The following is a 16440-nucleotide window of genomic DNA, read 5'->3' on the forward strand; positions in this document are numbered from 1 at the left end:
TAGGAACACGCCCGAGGTTCTGCAGGGCCCTGATCAAACCCTATGCTATGCCACTCTAATATATTTTATTATAGTTATTACTTGGTTTGGAATATCATACCCAATATAGGTTTACTTTTAACTTTCAACTTTCAATTTGAACAAATAACAAAATTCAAAGTAAAAATTGGGTTAAAAATTGTTTGTGCTACCAAGAACTTTACAAATCTCATTCTTTTATACTGAGGCACATATGCAATCATTTTCAGAGGAACAATAAATGTGGTATTATTCAAAAATAAATATACGGTATCTGTTTTACCCATTTTCTACTACTACTTTTACACATTTGAAAATAATAGAGCCATGTTAAAATGTTGTTACCTTGTCAGAAACATGCCTTGAATTGTGCTTTGTTTACATGTTTGAGTAATACTTTATGATTAGTCTGTCTACATCTCCATGCACCTTGGCATGTCATGAAGAGGCACTTTTCATGTTAACAACTACCTTTTACATTTTGTTCAGTGGAGATTGGCAACTCCAGGGCAGAAATCATCTGCATTTAGTGACGGTGACGGTGGAGCATTTCCTCTATTACTGCATGAAGATGGAAATGTTCTATTTGAGAGAAGAACAATGCAGGGTTTGTGTGTTAAACCTGTGTGAATGAAACAAAACACAGCTCTATATGTTTTTGATGAGGAAACAACATTATTAGCCCGGCTGGCGCCACCCTAGTGCCTTTGCTCAATTTTCATTTCAGAGACTAGGTCAGGAATCAGAATACACTAGACGGTTCGCAAAAACCCTGGATGTGCAAGTTTGGGCACCAGCCAATCAGGGAATAGACATACATTCTGTATTGGCAACAATTCATGAGATCGAGGATTTAAAGCTGGAACAAAGACAATGTTTGGTGAATTTTATTAAGGGAAAAGACGTTATTGCCCTTCTTCCTATGGGATTCGGGAAAAGCTCAGTGGTGCATTACATACATCATGACTAAATAGCAGTGATTGTTTAAATAAAAAATAGAACCCGCTTACAGTCAAGCGAACAAATCCTAATGCTGCAAGGTCATGAATCAGGCTACAACATTACAACATAGATCAGAAAACAGAGTAATATGGGCCCTTAAGTATTTGAGGCAATAATAATTGAACTAGACCAGACAACAAATAGATAAACACACTCGTTCTTATTGTTAATTTGCTATATTTTAAAATGATGTACTTTAATTTCATGATCTTGTCTTACAGCTACTTTGACCAGCTACTCAGAGAACATGGAGCGTGGAGGGAAGTACGGCGAGGGCTCGAGGGGGAACCTGAAGCTCTGGCAGTCGCAGAAATCAGGCATGGACTCCTATTTGTACCGAGTGGACGAGAATATGACCGCCTCCACCTACAGCCTCAACAAAATCCCTGAACGAAACCTGGAGAGCATGTCCTCCCACTCCGCCCACTCCATCCCCCTGTACCTTATGCCCCGCCCCAACTCTGTGGCCGGTGAGTCCCTGCCTCTTTTCCTTTCTCTTTTCCTTCAGTCCAAGAAATTAATTTGTAAATATGGCAACAAATAAGCATTTTTTTGCCAACCATATGTCCCCATAGAAATGTTTATGGACAAAGCAGTAATATCTTTATGCGGCGGATTTACATGTTTGTTTTTTTTACTATGAACAGTACTCAGTAAGTGAATTTTGCATATCTTCAAAACAACATTCATAGTGTTTTATTGTTATAATCTATTCACCTTTAGGCTCTGTGGTTATGGTCATTTTGGTAGTTTCATAGTTCATTTATGTTTATAGTTTTAAGTACTTGAAATTACTTGATCTCAATCCAACTTTCTGACCACTATTCAGCTGTAGAATGGACCTTGCTTAATCATTTTAAATGTATAATTATAATACAGCCCTTAAATGTCACTGATTATAGTTAAAACTGAGAAAATTACACCCATAGCTCTTTCTGCCAAATTACCTAAAAAAAATCCCCCAGCCTAAATTAGGAATACATTAATTTTGAAAAGTGAGACAGCGAGATGAAGAACTCTGAAATAACCAAAGTTTAAATTAAGTTTTCTCATTTTGGAAAACAGGCTTGCAGCATCAGGTTGCGTATATTTACTGAGTATTTTGTGAAACTCTTGCTCTCCATCTGCTACGGCTTGAGACTAAACAACACAGTCTGGAAGAGTAGGAACAGTTGGAAAAATCTGACATTTTGTTTAGCTGAAAAAAAAAGCATTGTTTTGGATGTGTAAAAATAAAAGACTCCCCAAAGTAACTGTAAATATATTCAAAAAACGCCGCTTACGTAACATTGTGGCTGGCCTAATAGCTTTGATTGTGTTATTGTTCATCAGCAGAGCGCGGTGAGCCCTATTATGCACTTGTCCCACTCCTACTCACAAGCTGTATATATAGACAGCTATGTATTTCTCACTAAATACTGTAATATGCCAGACGGGGTTTTGTCACTTCACATCTCTTTATGTTGGTCATCTGTCTGACACCCTCTAGACCAGCGGTTTGCCAACAGTTATTATTTTCTATGCACATTTTGCTTGATTTTATTACAGTCCTGCTAATTTATAAGATTAGCTGTGTTTTAGTTTTAGTTTAGACATTGTTTATATCTGATTTGTCCTAGTTTAATCATCGATAAGGCCTGCTATTAAATGTTGTAATATGATTGATCGTTCTCACGGTTCAGTCTTGTCTTTGTTTAGACTGTCTGTTTAGTTCTGGTTTTGGGATGTTGTTTTTGGCCTGCCTACTTAACTCTTAATCTGGTTTGGCCCTTGTTTCACTAGTCCAGTCTTTTGTTTGTTTGTTTTTTTGATTTGTTCATACTGTTCTAAGTTCAACCTGTTTTCTAGTCATGTTTTTGAACAGTTAGAGCCCTGCTTTAGTCCTAAATTTGTTCTTGATTATTGATAAATGATAAATGATCATATTTTTGTATAGCAGTTTTTCACCTTCAACTCACTCAAAGCGCCACACTTCCATTCACATACACACTTATGCCATAGCAGTGTACGCAGACACAGGGGGCGAGGTGGACTAAGTGTCTTACCCAAGGACAAAACAACAGTATTCATCTATGGGAGCTGGAATTGCACCGCCAACTGTGGGTCAACCAATGATGTGAACAAACACTGAGTTACTGTTGCCTTATTTTACTTGTTGTTCTGGTTAATCTACCATTCCTCCACATAACAGTAGAAACCGTCTGACCTTGCGGCATTAGGATTCATTCATGGTAGACAGGTATTTTTTCATTTAACCAATCGCTGCTATTTAGTCATGACGTTTGTAATGCGCCTCTAACGGGGTTAACTGATATAATAAGATTTTCCCAAATCCTGTAAAAAGAAGGGCAATAACATCTTTCCCCTTGATAGAATTCACCAAACATTCTCTTAGGCTACGTTCAGACTGCAGCCTGAAGTGACCCAAATCTGATTTTTTGGCCCCTTTGTGACCTGTATCTAATCTTTTAATGACTCTGATTTTTCAAATGTGACCCAGGCCACTTGGATATGTGCTCCTGAAACCGATACATATCTGATCTTTTGACATGCGACTTCAGTCTGAACGGTCAAAGCGCATTCATCCGAACTACACATTATCAACAAGCCACAAACGTCACTATTCTGCGCTGAAGTAGGCGAAAATTGTTAATGAACTCCGTGTCACTGAAGCAAAGCACACCACCACTCACCACTCTTGACTACGTCTCCGCATCCACACATTCCTTTCAACGGACGTTGCTGCCACTGCCCCACAAAACGCCACGGCCAAAAACCTTGTCCTTCTCCTTCTCAATCTCCTTCTTAAAACAAGTAAGTTGTTCATGTTCTGGCTCCGGTACGAGAGGAACTTTAAAATCTCCAGGTGCTCAATGCTCACGTCCATGTTTGGACAACTTCTGTAAACACAGAGCACGCTCGCTGCGATTGACGTCATCATGTCCTCCAGTGCACATGCGGGACACTTTCGGGCCGTTTACTGTTCACACTGGAGACACATACAAGTCGCATTTATGCGAAATGTGAACAACCTCGCAAAAACATCGGATTTCACAAAAAAATCGGAATTGAGCATTAAGCCCTGCAGTCTGAACGTAGCCTTTGTTCCGGCTTTAAATCCTCGACCTCGGGAATCGCACTTCCGGGGTTCTTGCAGACCGTCTACTGTATTCTGATTCCTGACCTAGTCACTGAAATTGAGCAGAAGCACTAGGTGGCACTACCCTGGCTACTGTAGATCAGTACTACAAGATGAATTGGCATAGAATCCAAATTTAAATGACCACTATAGTCAAATTGCAAAGGCCGTGCATGTCTATGCAATATAAAACATATTTCCCATGGGGTCTCATCATATATACATCTTGCTAACACTGTAATTTGTTCCTCTATGTATGATTAATCAAATATTAGTACTTGGAGAAAACTAAAATATGCACTGTAAACTAAACCATAACCAACCTATATATTACAGAGAGAGAAGTCACATTCAGCTCGACTACAGACAGTTAGGACCTCCTTTTTATTCTAGTCATGTCCATCTTTTTTTACACTCCTGTCTGGCAACCCACCCTACATCCTCTCTGTGCACCTTAAAGACTCTGAGCTATTCCCTGAGCCCTAGATAATGCAAAAAAATGCCAAATTTGTGGTTTTTCACTGTATTTGTTAGCGCCGGCACTCCCATATTGATAAAATGGTGTAGGAGTTTTCTAATCTGTGGCTCTCCCTCTCCACACAGAGTTGTTAGATGGTGCAGGATGGGGATCAGGATTGGCTGGTTTTCGCAGCAGCAGTGGAACATCAAAGCCCCAGGCATTAACCGTTTCTATCCCCCAGAGTGACGGAGAGAGCAGCTTTGAAGTGAAAAAAAAGAGAGGAGGAGCGAGAGGGAGGAAGACGGAGAGGGAGGAAGAGAGACTGAAGGAGGGGGATTTGGGGTCTAAGGGAGAGAGATGTATAGGGAGAGGAAAGTAGAGAGAAAAGGAGAGAGAGGGAGAGAGAGGGAGAGAGCTAGAAGGAGAGATGGAGGGTGAAAGAGAGGAAGAGAGAGAGGGAGGAAGAGAGACTGGAGTTGGGTAAGGGAGAGAGATAAAAAAACAGAAGTAGAGAGAAAGAGAAAGAAAGAAGAAGAGGGAAGGAAGTGATAAGAGAGATAGAGATGGAGGAGGAGAGAGAAGGAGGAGGGGGATGTGGGGTGAGGGAAAAACATATATAGGGGGAGGAAGAGAGAAAGAGAGGAAGAGGGAGGGAAAAGGATAGAGGGATAAATTGAGCTAAAGATGGAGGGGGAGAGAGAGGAAGGAAAGAGAGACTGGAGGAATGGGATTTGGGGTTAGGGAGACAGATATATGTGCGGAAGGTAGAGAGAGAGAAGAAGACAGGGAAAAGAGATTTAGAGATGGAGGGAGAGAGAGGGTGGGGGTTGAGAGAGAGAAATGGGTGGGGTGAGAGCGAAAGACAGGAAGGAGATAGGGAAACAAAAAAAGAAAGGAAGCGAGAAGAGAGAGAGGGGAAGAGATATAGGGGTGAAGAGAAAATTGTAGAGAAATAGAGAGAGCGGGGAAAGAGGAGCAGAGGGTGTTGAGGGGAGGAGAAGAGATGTGAGTGAGAGTGAGAAGAAGATAGAAAGGGAAGAAGAGATAAGACAGAGAGGAAGAAAGAGAGATAGAGGAGGGTGGTGAGTAGAAGGGAGGAAGGGAGAGAGAAGGGAGAAGAGAAAAGAAGGGAGAGAGATGAAAAGAGAAAAATGGAGAGAGACAGAGTGTGAGAGGAGAAGAGAAAGACTGAGAAAACGAAAGATATGGAAAAGCAAAGCAGAGGGCGACCAGGGAGAAACCATTGGGAGGAAATGAGGAAGTGTGGCGATGCGTTCAGTGGATTCAGGAGTTGTAAATGGAGCAGTTCCCATTGTATAAAACTGACATTACAAAGTCAATAATAATACAAATAATGTGTTCAGATTGGCCCTGTTTTCTAAATCATTATCTGTCATTAAGTTGAGCGGTTTAAAATATACCTGAGCCAAAGTCAATGTAGATTTAATTAGTATAGATTTAAAGGGCCTATATTACGTTATTCTGGTTTGTTATATGTTCCCAGAGTTGTGTTTTGTTTCATTCACACATGTTTAACACATAAATCCTGAGTTCTTCAATTTGAGCTTTGAAGATGGAGACAGACTAATGAGAAAAATATTACTCAAATATGTGTGAATGAAACAAAACACAACTCCAGGTATGTTTTTGATGAGGTAACTGTAAGAACGGGCTCTGTTGTTATTTATACATCTAGATAACCTTATTAATATCCGGATGACCCATATTATCACTAATAAAAGTCCACACGCATTGCACACCCAGAATAATATTTTCTCACCGCACATGAAGGCATCGTCACATTTCCCTAATGAGGCAGAGCACCACAGGAGGAGGAAGTCGGGATTACAGTTAGCCACCAAATCTGCTCATTAGACAACACTGAATAAAATATAGTAAATACCTGAGCTGGTGTTATATTAGAAAGAAAAACAGTTTTATTAAGTAACAAATTGTAAGTGTTTGAACCATTTTCACGGGCTTGTCTTTATGAAAATTTGTCTAGAATGTTCCACATGATAAATTAAACTCAACTCTCACGAGGAAGGCAAGTAGGTCACAGCACGACGCTACATTACAGTTCAGATCTGTGGAGAGTGGACCCTATTTGCAGAAAGAATGATTGAATTTTTGAGCAATAGAAACACCCGTAATTAATAAATGCTGTATGGATGTTAGGGGTGTAACGATATCCAAGTCTCACGATATGATATTGTCACGGTATGAACCTCACGGTGCGATATTTATTGCAATATCGTGGGAAAGCTCATGATATGGTGGAGAGGCTCACGATTAGGAATGTAACAATATCCAAATCTCTCTGTACGATATTTTCACATTATACATCTCATGGTACGGTATTTATTGCGATAGTTTGTGGAGGCTAAACAGCTAAAACTGTTAATATGCTACTTTTGTCCTCTTAAAATGCCTTAATAAGACCAAAGAACTAAGACTTAAAAGTGCTTAGAACTGTTATTTCTTATTGTAGTCTACACTGAAATGGAGCAAAGGATCATGGTCTATGTAGTTCCCTCTGTCTTTTTTTTAAGCTATTGCTGCACCATAACTCTTCATTTAAGCAAAGAGACTTGTAATTCGATATATTGTGATGGTCCATGATATTATTGAGAGAACTTTGACGATACAGTATCACAATATTTTGGTTATTATTACATCCCTAATGGATTTGTTTAATGTCATACTATGGAACATTCCAGAGAAAGCAATAACATCTCCATGGAGACTGGCAGGTGGTGGACCCTCCACCAGAAAAGTTGCACAGTGAACCTTTAAAGGCAAAAGTTGTCTTGCCCCAGTACATATAATGTATAAGCAGCTCTTGAGGTCAAAATAAATCAAGTGTGTAATATCTGCATCTAATTCTAAAGTGTTTTGTTCTCCGATAATCAGGAAGTTCATGTTTCGATTGCTAGTTGTTCTTAGCTTTACCGTGATGACGCTCTGGTATCTGAAATTTGTGAAAAGTCCTTATAAACTTATCACTGTGAATAGTAAAGATGCTCAGAATGCATAAAGTAAATGAGGAATAACCTGAGTCCGTAAAAGTCAGGTACAGCACCTTTAATACTTCTATGCTTTGTTAAACGCTTAAGCTGCGCTTATTTTAAGTGATTCAAACCACAAATTATTCTTTAAATTAAGATAAGAAGCGTTTACAGGTTTTTCAATTTTCAGGGAGGACAAGACTCATTGATTTCCATTTATTCTCCTTATTTTTTAACTTACTTTGGACTGAAGCCAGGGTGAGACATTGCCTGGTGCAGGTGGGGTTTTGGTGTCATTTGTGGAGAATATAGAAGATCTACTGCGCAGTAATAAATAAGGATGTAACAATCACCGAAATATCGTGATATCGTATCGTCAGTGTTCTCACAATAATATCGGGGACCATCACAATATATCGAATTACAAGTCTCTGCTTAAATTAAGAGTTATGGCGCAGCAGTAGATAAAAAAGACAGAGAGAACTACACAGACCATGATCCTTTGCTCCATTTCAGTGTAGAAAAAGAAGAAACAGTTCTAATTACTTTTAAGTCTTAGTTCTTTGGGTTAAGTCTTGTCAAGGCATTTAAAGAGGAAAATGTAGCATATTAACAGTTTTAGCTGTTTAGCCTCCACAAAATATCTCAATAAATATCGTACCGTGAGATGTACATCGTGAAAATATTGTACAGAGAGATTTGGATATTGTTACATTCCTAATTGTGAGCCTCTTCACCATATCTTGAGCTTTCCCATGATATCACAATAAATATCTTACCGTGAGTTTCATACCGTGATGATATCGTATCGTGAGACTTGGATGTTGTTACACGCCTAGTAATAAACAATAAAATATCTAAACTAAATATGTAAATGGTAACTCAATTAAAGCCAGACAGTGTAATTTTTTTAGCCAAAAGATAGACTAAAATGAAGAGATTTTTTTTTCTTTTCATTTTGGTTGTGTTGGTTGGTTTTGGTTGCTCTGAAAAACTTACTTACTAACTTACCTAGAATAATTCTTACTCCATCCATCCTTACTCTGTGTTTGCTTGCATTACCACAAACCTGACTCTTACTTGGCTTGTTTCCATGAAAGTGTTGTTCCTTTGGCTGTAATGTTCCACAGTGTGGCATAAAATGTATCTGTCTCTGTGGAGAATGTTTCAAAGTACATTTAACTTTCTATTTCCATTGAATTAGTTACAGTTACAGTCTTTAAGCAAACTGGAAAAATTCTTGTATTTGGCCTTGTCAATTACATTTTTACAAATGAAGATCTGGCCAAAGAAATATGAATGCAGCAAGTTTTAAATTGCAAAATAGAAAATTGTATTTAACTCCATACAATTTATATTTTATGCCACAATTTTACCTATAGTCCCCTCATACCTTATCCTTCAATACTTTATCCTTTCATTTCATTATTTGTTATCCCTGCCAACTTCTCTGCTGCAGTTTACAACATGTTATTGTTCTACGAATCAGTGTTCTAAGTTTTATATTAAACACAATACTCAGTTGCTTTTCTGGTTGAGAATCTGGCAAACACTTGGACTTGAATAAATGCAAGATATAAATTAAATTCTGTACTGTGGAACTTTACAGGTGAATCAATAATATCTCAAGAGAAGCTGGTTACATGGTGCACATTAAAATAAATTAAATTATAATGACTTCCCAATTTGATAGACAAACTGTACCAACAAAATGTGAAATGATTTTACAATACAACACACATGGAAATAATTAACACCAAAATATATTCCAGAGATTTTTTTATTTTATTTTTACCACCGTAATTTGATAGGAATAACTTAAAATATGTTTGTAAATGTTATAAAATACTGAATCCAAGCCACAGAAACAAAATATTTTGGGGCAGTTTTACCTACAGGCCTCTCACACCTCCTCCCTCAGTGCTTTGTCCCATCAGTTCATCATTTGTCATGTGTCCTGCTCTGAAAAACTGCCCTGCCAATTCCTCCGCTGCAGTTATCTTTTGTTTACACCATTTTTCTCACTCCATTCTGACTTCCACCGTTTTTCCTCTTTTTATTCCAACATGATGCAGTCTTAGCGCATTGGCACAATAACAGTGAAAGTGATCCCCAGCAGCCTGGTGCATTGCAGATAGAGACGATGAGCCAGAGATGCCAGTGTTCAGATTCAAATACAGTTAAACAATACAAACTCCGGGCTTCAGCAGTCCATTAGTCACTAGTACAGCCTTGAGTCATTGTCCTTTGTGGATTGCTGCTCCCTCTGTCTCCTCTTTTAGCCCATTCAGATGAACAGCGAACCAGTTTGATCACGTCACACACATACGCAAACTGGCTCTTTTAAAGGCTAAAATTTTGCTATCACAGGACCAGAATAAATCTTAACAAACATAAATGAACTTGGATCAATTTCGCATTGCTTTAGTCTGTAGAGTTGTTCACAGAGGGGCCAACTTGTGTGCACAACTGTGTATAGCAGTATTTAAAGATGCACTATGTAACTTGTCTAGAATTTTCTGTAGTATAGCCTTAAGCTTTTCTATCTCCATGGAGACATGCAGGTTTAGTTACAGGCAAGATCTGTTAAAAGGAGACTCTGGTCACGGAGAAAATGTACACTTTTTTAGGGTTTTTGTGAGAAACATAAACACAAAAATGTAAAATATTACATAAATAAATTCATTTTGAATAAAACAGTAGGATCTGAGACAGGCAGGTAGTTGAAAAGTTACAAGTGCTTTTTTAAAGAAAACACATGTGGATCATTATGGTATATTTAGGAGATTTTAAATATTGATTTAAAACAACTTAAGAGATAATAAGATGTCCTCTGATTTCTGAGTTGGAAAATTGCGAGGTCCAACAGGAGCCGATGTCATAAACATATATCAGCGATTACAAAAATAAAATCTGAGGACAAAGTAAGCTGTACTCTTATTGTTAAATCCTTCTAAGAAAACTGGGTATTCATGAGTTCCAGACATACGGATTCCTTCCTGATTTGAAGGATTTGGCATGGCAACGGTCCTCTGTTTTTATAGCAATAACACAATTCACATCCAAATATTGTATCTTTTGAATAGGGAAAGATCCTCACAAAATCCTTCAAGGAATCATTTGTCTGAACCCCATGAATATTATGTTGTGCTTATTTGATCATAACTTTCTGTTATTGCTTTCCTTCACTGTTACTGAGGCAACTCTGGCACAGTCGTAGTTGAATTGCAAATTCAAATGTGACGCTGGTTTGTTGTGGCAACTCCTGAGGAAAAAGGTGCAGACAAACTTCACATGACAATTCTTAAAAGCAAAATAAAACCTTCATACACATTATTTTGAGCAATAACAGATCCAATTGTTAAATACAAGTCTACATACACTACCATCTGTTTCTATTGATTGTTTTCAGATTTCAGAAGTGATCTCACTATCCCCACTAGAGTAATCCAAGCAAGAGTGGCTGGCCAAAAATCTTTAAACCAATTATGACAAAATATATGATAGGATGGAGATTCAAATGTATTTATGAATTCAAATAAACCTATAAACACAATACAGCTTTGTTTAATTACATATAAAAAACTGTTATACATGACAAGGCCCACTAAGCTCTTAAAACTTTTTTGACAGTCAAATTTTGCTTTGTCATAACAGGCCACGAATACATCTCAAACAGACAGAAGTGTTAAAATTTGGATTCTTACAGGACTTAAAAGGATAAAATTGTAAAAGCTAATTATCCACTAGCACAGCCCTGAGTCATTGTCCTTTGTCTAGTATTCACTCATTCTGTCTCTACTTGGAGCGCATTCATTTAAACCCGGCTCCCCAGTCCCACTAGGGCCCAGCCTGTAGCGCTCACAGCTGCCATTTTGCCTCTGTTCTTAGAAACTCGTGCTTCTCGTTTTTTGGGGCTGTGACAGGGCGGTCAGTCAGGAAAACGCACTCTGGGGGGTGAGCAGGCAGCCAATCGGTCACTGCTTCACTGGATTTGAGCTGTAGCTGGAAAAAGAAAAGTACTTTGATTGTGTTACCATGGGGGATCAATGCTGAGGTGCTGTGACATGTTTCTCTAGCAGGATTAAAGCGGTTTTGGAAAGACTGACAGGAGACTGGGAACGATTGTGTGCAGTGAGAGAAACTTTATATTGGCTGTTTGGGCCCCAGAGTAAATGAGATTTCATTGTAAGAAAAAGAAAAACTCATGTACAATATTATGTTACTATGTTCAAGGTTTTATATTAAACACAAAACTCAATTGGCCTGTGTAAGTTTTCAGGGTGAGAATCTGCCAAACATCTTCGAGATATAAATTTAATTTCAGACCACATCAAAATAAATGACTTTGAAGTTTGATAGAAAATGTCAACTGAACAATGAGTGTGGAAATCTACTGACTGTATCAACAAAATGTGAAACGATTTAACAATACAATGCACAAACAATTAAACACAAAATTTGAATCTGAAATTTAAAGGGACAGTTCAGAATTTTGGATGTTAGACCTCATTTCCTCATGAGCCAGAGTGTTGGAGAAGTGTGGAGACACTTTTTTAAATATTTCATCCAGTCCTTGTATTTGCAGAGGTCGCTGGTGCTAGGCTAGTGCATGTCAATGGCCATAGTTATCCTGCCACTAAAAACAGTCTTACCCAATCCACAAAACACCCGAAACAAATCTATTATTACACCAGACTGTCCATGTGAATGTCTGTGTTGATAGAATAATGTTTGAAATAAAACTAACCTCGTGTCGCATGAATCATATCATGATGAGGGACTATTTTCTCATATATCAGTCTGCCACTGCCAAGCTTTCTATCAGGAAGTACAACTCACTGCTGCTCAGACATAAGTCCTTCAAATGCAAGGTTGATTTTACTTCTAAAATTATTCTATCAACACAGACATTTACATCAACAGTCTGGTGTAATAATAGATTTGTTTCGGGTGTTTTGTGGAGTGGGTAAGTGGGTAAGTTTTTAGTGGCAGGATAACTATGGTCATTGACATGCAGTAGCCTAGCACCAGCGACCTCTGCAAATACTAGGACTGAATGAAATATTTAAAAAAGTGTCTCCACACATCTCCAACACTCTGGCTCATTAGGAAATGAGGCCCTATGTCCAAAATTCCGAACTGTTCTTTAATAGGAATAACATGTATATTTGTAAAGTTTACAAAAGACTGAATCTAAGCAACAGAAACAATATATTTTGGGCACACAGCTGTCAAAGAGTCACAAGTCATTAAGTCATCTGCCCAAACCAAAACACAAATTATCTTCAATCCCCCTATCATCACCTGCTTGCTTTAATAGTCCCCCATCACCCCCATAAATAACCTTTATAAACAACCTTTTGTACTATAACTTATTTGTATTTAAAACATGTGGCACAGGCGTGGTGAGGCTCCCTGTTCTCTCCCCTCTCATTTAAGAGGGCTGCATGATTTTTTGGACAAGCACTGTGATTGCTATTTGATTTACAAGTTATGTTTTATAGTAGGATTCTGTTCAAAGTTCACATTTTAAATGCAAAAAGACTGACAAACGAACAGGCAAACTAATACAAGAATCACATTTCAGAACATGTTTGCTCATAACTACAGGGTTAACAGTGTTTATGCAGAATCCGATTGGATATTTTGTCATCGTACTTAAAAAATTACAGCCTTAATCATTTGCTATTTGCATTTCTTCAAATTGCTTCAAATTTTGATTGTGATAGAATTTTGATTGTGTATTGCGCACATATAATGTCTCCATGGAGATGTTATTGGTTTGCATAGAATGTTCCATGGTATGACATTAAACACATTTATCTAGCATTTATTAATTAAGGGTGTTTCTATTGCTCAAAAAACAATAATTCTCTCTGTAAATAGGGTTGCATTTCCACAGATCTGACTTGTAATGTAGCCTATAGTTGCCTCTCTTGAGATAAATAGGTCTACTAATCTTTACTGTGGTCTGTGGAACATTCTAGACAAAGCAATAACATCTCCATGAAGCCAAGCCGGTGACAGACCATCCACCAGAAAAGTTCCGCAGTGCAGCTTTAATCCTGTAGCCCTGTCATTTACTATCGGCTGGTTCAGAGCCCGAAGGCGCAGTGTAGTGTGAACATTCAACAGGCAGCGTCAGACAGCGATCACTCCATGAATAAGACATTTGTGTGGTGAGCTAATTAATCCTGAGAGGGCGCGGATGGCATCTGTCTGTGTGCCTCGTGACAACCACAGAGAGAGAGAGAGGGGGGAGAGAGAGAGAAAGAGAGGGGGGAGAGAGGGAGAGGGGGTGGGGGTGAAGAGAGAGAGAGAGGGGCTACGACTTTGGGGACGGGCACATTTGGGGGTAAGGGATATGAAGCTAAACGAGTGGAGCCTGACCACTGTCCCTGGACTCTAGTGTAGGTGGTCCAAGTGGAGGTGAGCGATATTTCATCTACATAACTGAAATGCCAAAAACTTTCATCATTTTGTCTCTTTTGTACATTAATGTCTTGCTGCAAGCCCTCTTCAGAACTTTCGAAAACTGTGTTAAGTTCATATCAAGTTCATATTGAAATGGTTATTTTGAAGCTATGCAAAATTGGATTTGTGAGATTTAATCCTGTGTTTAAAAGTGTTTAAAAGAGAGTTTTCTAATCTTTTGTGGTCAAGTGTACTATAAATTCATCCAACAGTTTTGATTGTTTGATTGATTTGACTGATCATTCTTATCCAGAGAGTGTAAAAATATACTCTCATTCTTTTGTTTTTGTCACTGTCACTCATCTCTTTAGACAAGACCACTTAGTAGACAAAAGAAACAAGTGGTTCCAAAGTAGATTCATTTTACAATACAATAAAATGGTAAAAATTGTAGTGTATTGCCAGCATCCCTATCCTTACTTACTGTCAGTATAGTAGTAGTATAATTCCAGTGCCTCAAGCCACTGCCATTAAATTTGAAAATGGCCTCTGGGAGCCGTTTCGATTGCAAAAACAGTCTCCAAATGACTACAGCTGTAACCTTCTCTTCATTGAACCACTGATTGATGAATAAGGGATTACACCATCTTGTCAGGATAAACTTAAATAATGTCTTTCCTTCCTCTTGCTATCCACCAGTTCGACAATATTGATGCGTCTACATGTATGTCTAAGGTGGAATGTTCAGTAGTTACCATGGTAACACAATGCACACATTAACAAACACAGCCAAAAAAGTTTTTAGATTGTCTGAAAACTCAAGAAAAAATACAAAATGGGTTTGAACAAGTTTGCTGCGAGAGTGACTAAGTGAAAAACTGTTGGCTGTAATTTTATGTGTGAGAGACTTCGTTACCTGTTGCAGTTACATCAAGTCTTTCTGGTCAGATTGTGTTGAAATAAAACTCTTAAAACTTAAAGTCCAATAGAGCCCCCAGGTAATGCTGATGCTATTTTTGCTATTTATTTTGAATTTGTTATTACCACTTATATGTTACCTCTTTTTATAATACAGTATATTGTGATGTGTGAACTACTGCAAGCAATTTCCCTTTTGGATCAATAAAGTTTGTCTAAGTTTAATCAACTGCAGAGTATCAATAAGAAATACAAATGTTCTGGACCCTTGTAGGCTGGTGCCGGTGTGTTTACATAAGTGATGAGTGTGTATAAGCTAACATTGTTTTTCCTCGTTTCCTCTCACTAGCCACCAGTTCGGCTCACCTGGAGGACTTGGCATACCTGGATGAACAGAGGCACACTCCATTACGCACGTCTCTGCGGATGCCCCGTCAGAGCACCACCTGTGGGCCGGGACGCTCCGGGCAGGACCTGAGAGGTAAGGCAACGAGGCGCGAAAAACAAAACACCCGCTCTTGTTACCATGTGTGCTCAGTGAGGGCTCAACGGCTGGAAAGGGCAAGGGTGTGTGTTTGTGTGAGTGTGTGTATGTGTGTGTGTGTCCAGATGTTTTCAAGCTAATACAGGCTGCTACAAAGTGGAGTTGTGTGTATGAAATTGCACTGTGCTAATGGTGACACTTTATTTTATGCAAAAACAACACTGGCTATTCACTAATTAAATTAAAATTTTAAATTTTGAAGGTTGGCTGTTAATTTTCCCACAGAATAGGATAGATTACAATAATTTTAGTATGGGACTAATCAGGATTTTTTTTTTCAGTTACTCAAATACTCAAAAACAATTAAATAATGTAATGCTGTAAAGGGCAGGGGTGTGTGGGTGTGTGTCCCGATGTTTTTTTAGCTAATATGTCTGCTTTAAAGTGGAGTTATTACTAGTACTGCATTCTAATTTTTACATAGTGGGTGTAATGTTTACGTGGTGGGTGTCACTATTATGCACTTTTAAAATACTATGCAGTCTGTATGATGCTGTAATGACATTTTGTTGTTATTTTATATGACAATGATAATAAAGGAATTGAATTAAGTTGTATGAAGTTGCACTGTGCTGATAGTGACACATTGCTATAGAGGTAGCCATTCAAAAGCAAAACTAGATTTTCACTATTTTCATAAATTGCATTTAAATTTGAAGGATAGGTGTTAAATTTCCCCTTGATGATGACAAAATGTATTGGTAGGATAGGATAATGTTGCAATTATTTTAGTATTTAACTAATCAGGATTTTATTTTTTTTTTTCAATTTGTCAAATTGTTAAACATTTAATAGGTTGTTAACTGCTGTAGGCGTTTGTGTTTGTGTGTGTTTGTTTGTGTTTGTGTGTGTTTGTGGCCAGATGTTTTCAAGCTAATACAGGCTGCTATTAGATTGAGTTGTGTATGTGTATGTATGAATTTGCACTGTGCTA

At 38.2% G+C, this 16440-nt stretch overlaps 1 protein-coding gene across 3 annotated transcripts in view; it reads left to right on the forward strand.

Annotated features, from left to right (window-relative positions):
• The window catches only part of tanc2b (tetratricopeptide repeat, ankyrin repeat and coiled-coil containing 2b), a 271242-nt gene that overhangs the window by 199860 nt on the left and 54942 nt on the right, over positions 1 to 16440 (forward strand). For all 3 annotated transcript variants that reach the window (XM_055150162.1, XM_055150159.1, XM_055150160.1), the window contains 2 exons: positions 1242 to 1490; positions 15312 to 15443. In XM_055150162.1, the coding sequence (XP_055006137.1) occupies positions 1242 to 1490; positions 15312 to 15443 (381 nt within the window). The remainder of the gene's footprint in view (positions 1 to 1241; positions 1491 to 15311; positions 15444 to 16440) is intronic.

This window comes from Boleophthalmus pectinirostris, unplaced genomic scaffold (assembly GCF_026225935.1).
Source record: "Boleophthalmus pectinirostris isolate CB_2022bp ecotype Guang Dong unplaced genomic scaffold, ASM2622593v1 HiC_scaffold_14, whole genome shotgun sequence".
NCBI lineage: Eukaryota > Metazoa > Chordata > Actinopteri > Gobiiformes > Gobiidae > Boleophthalmus > Boleophthalmus pectinirostris.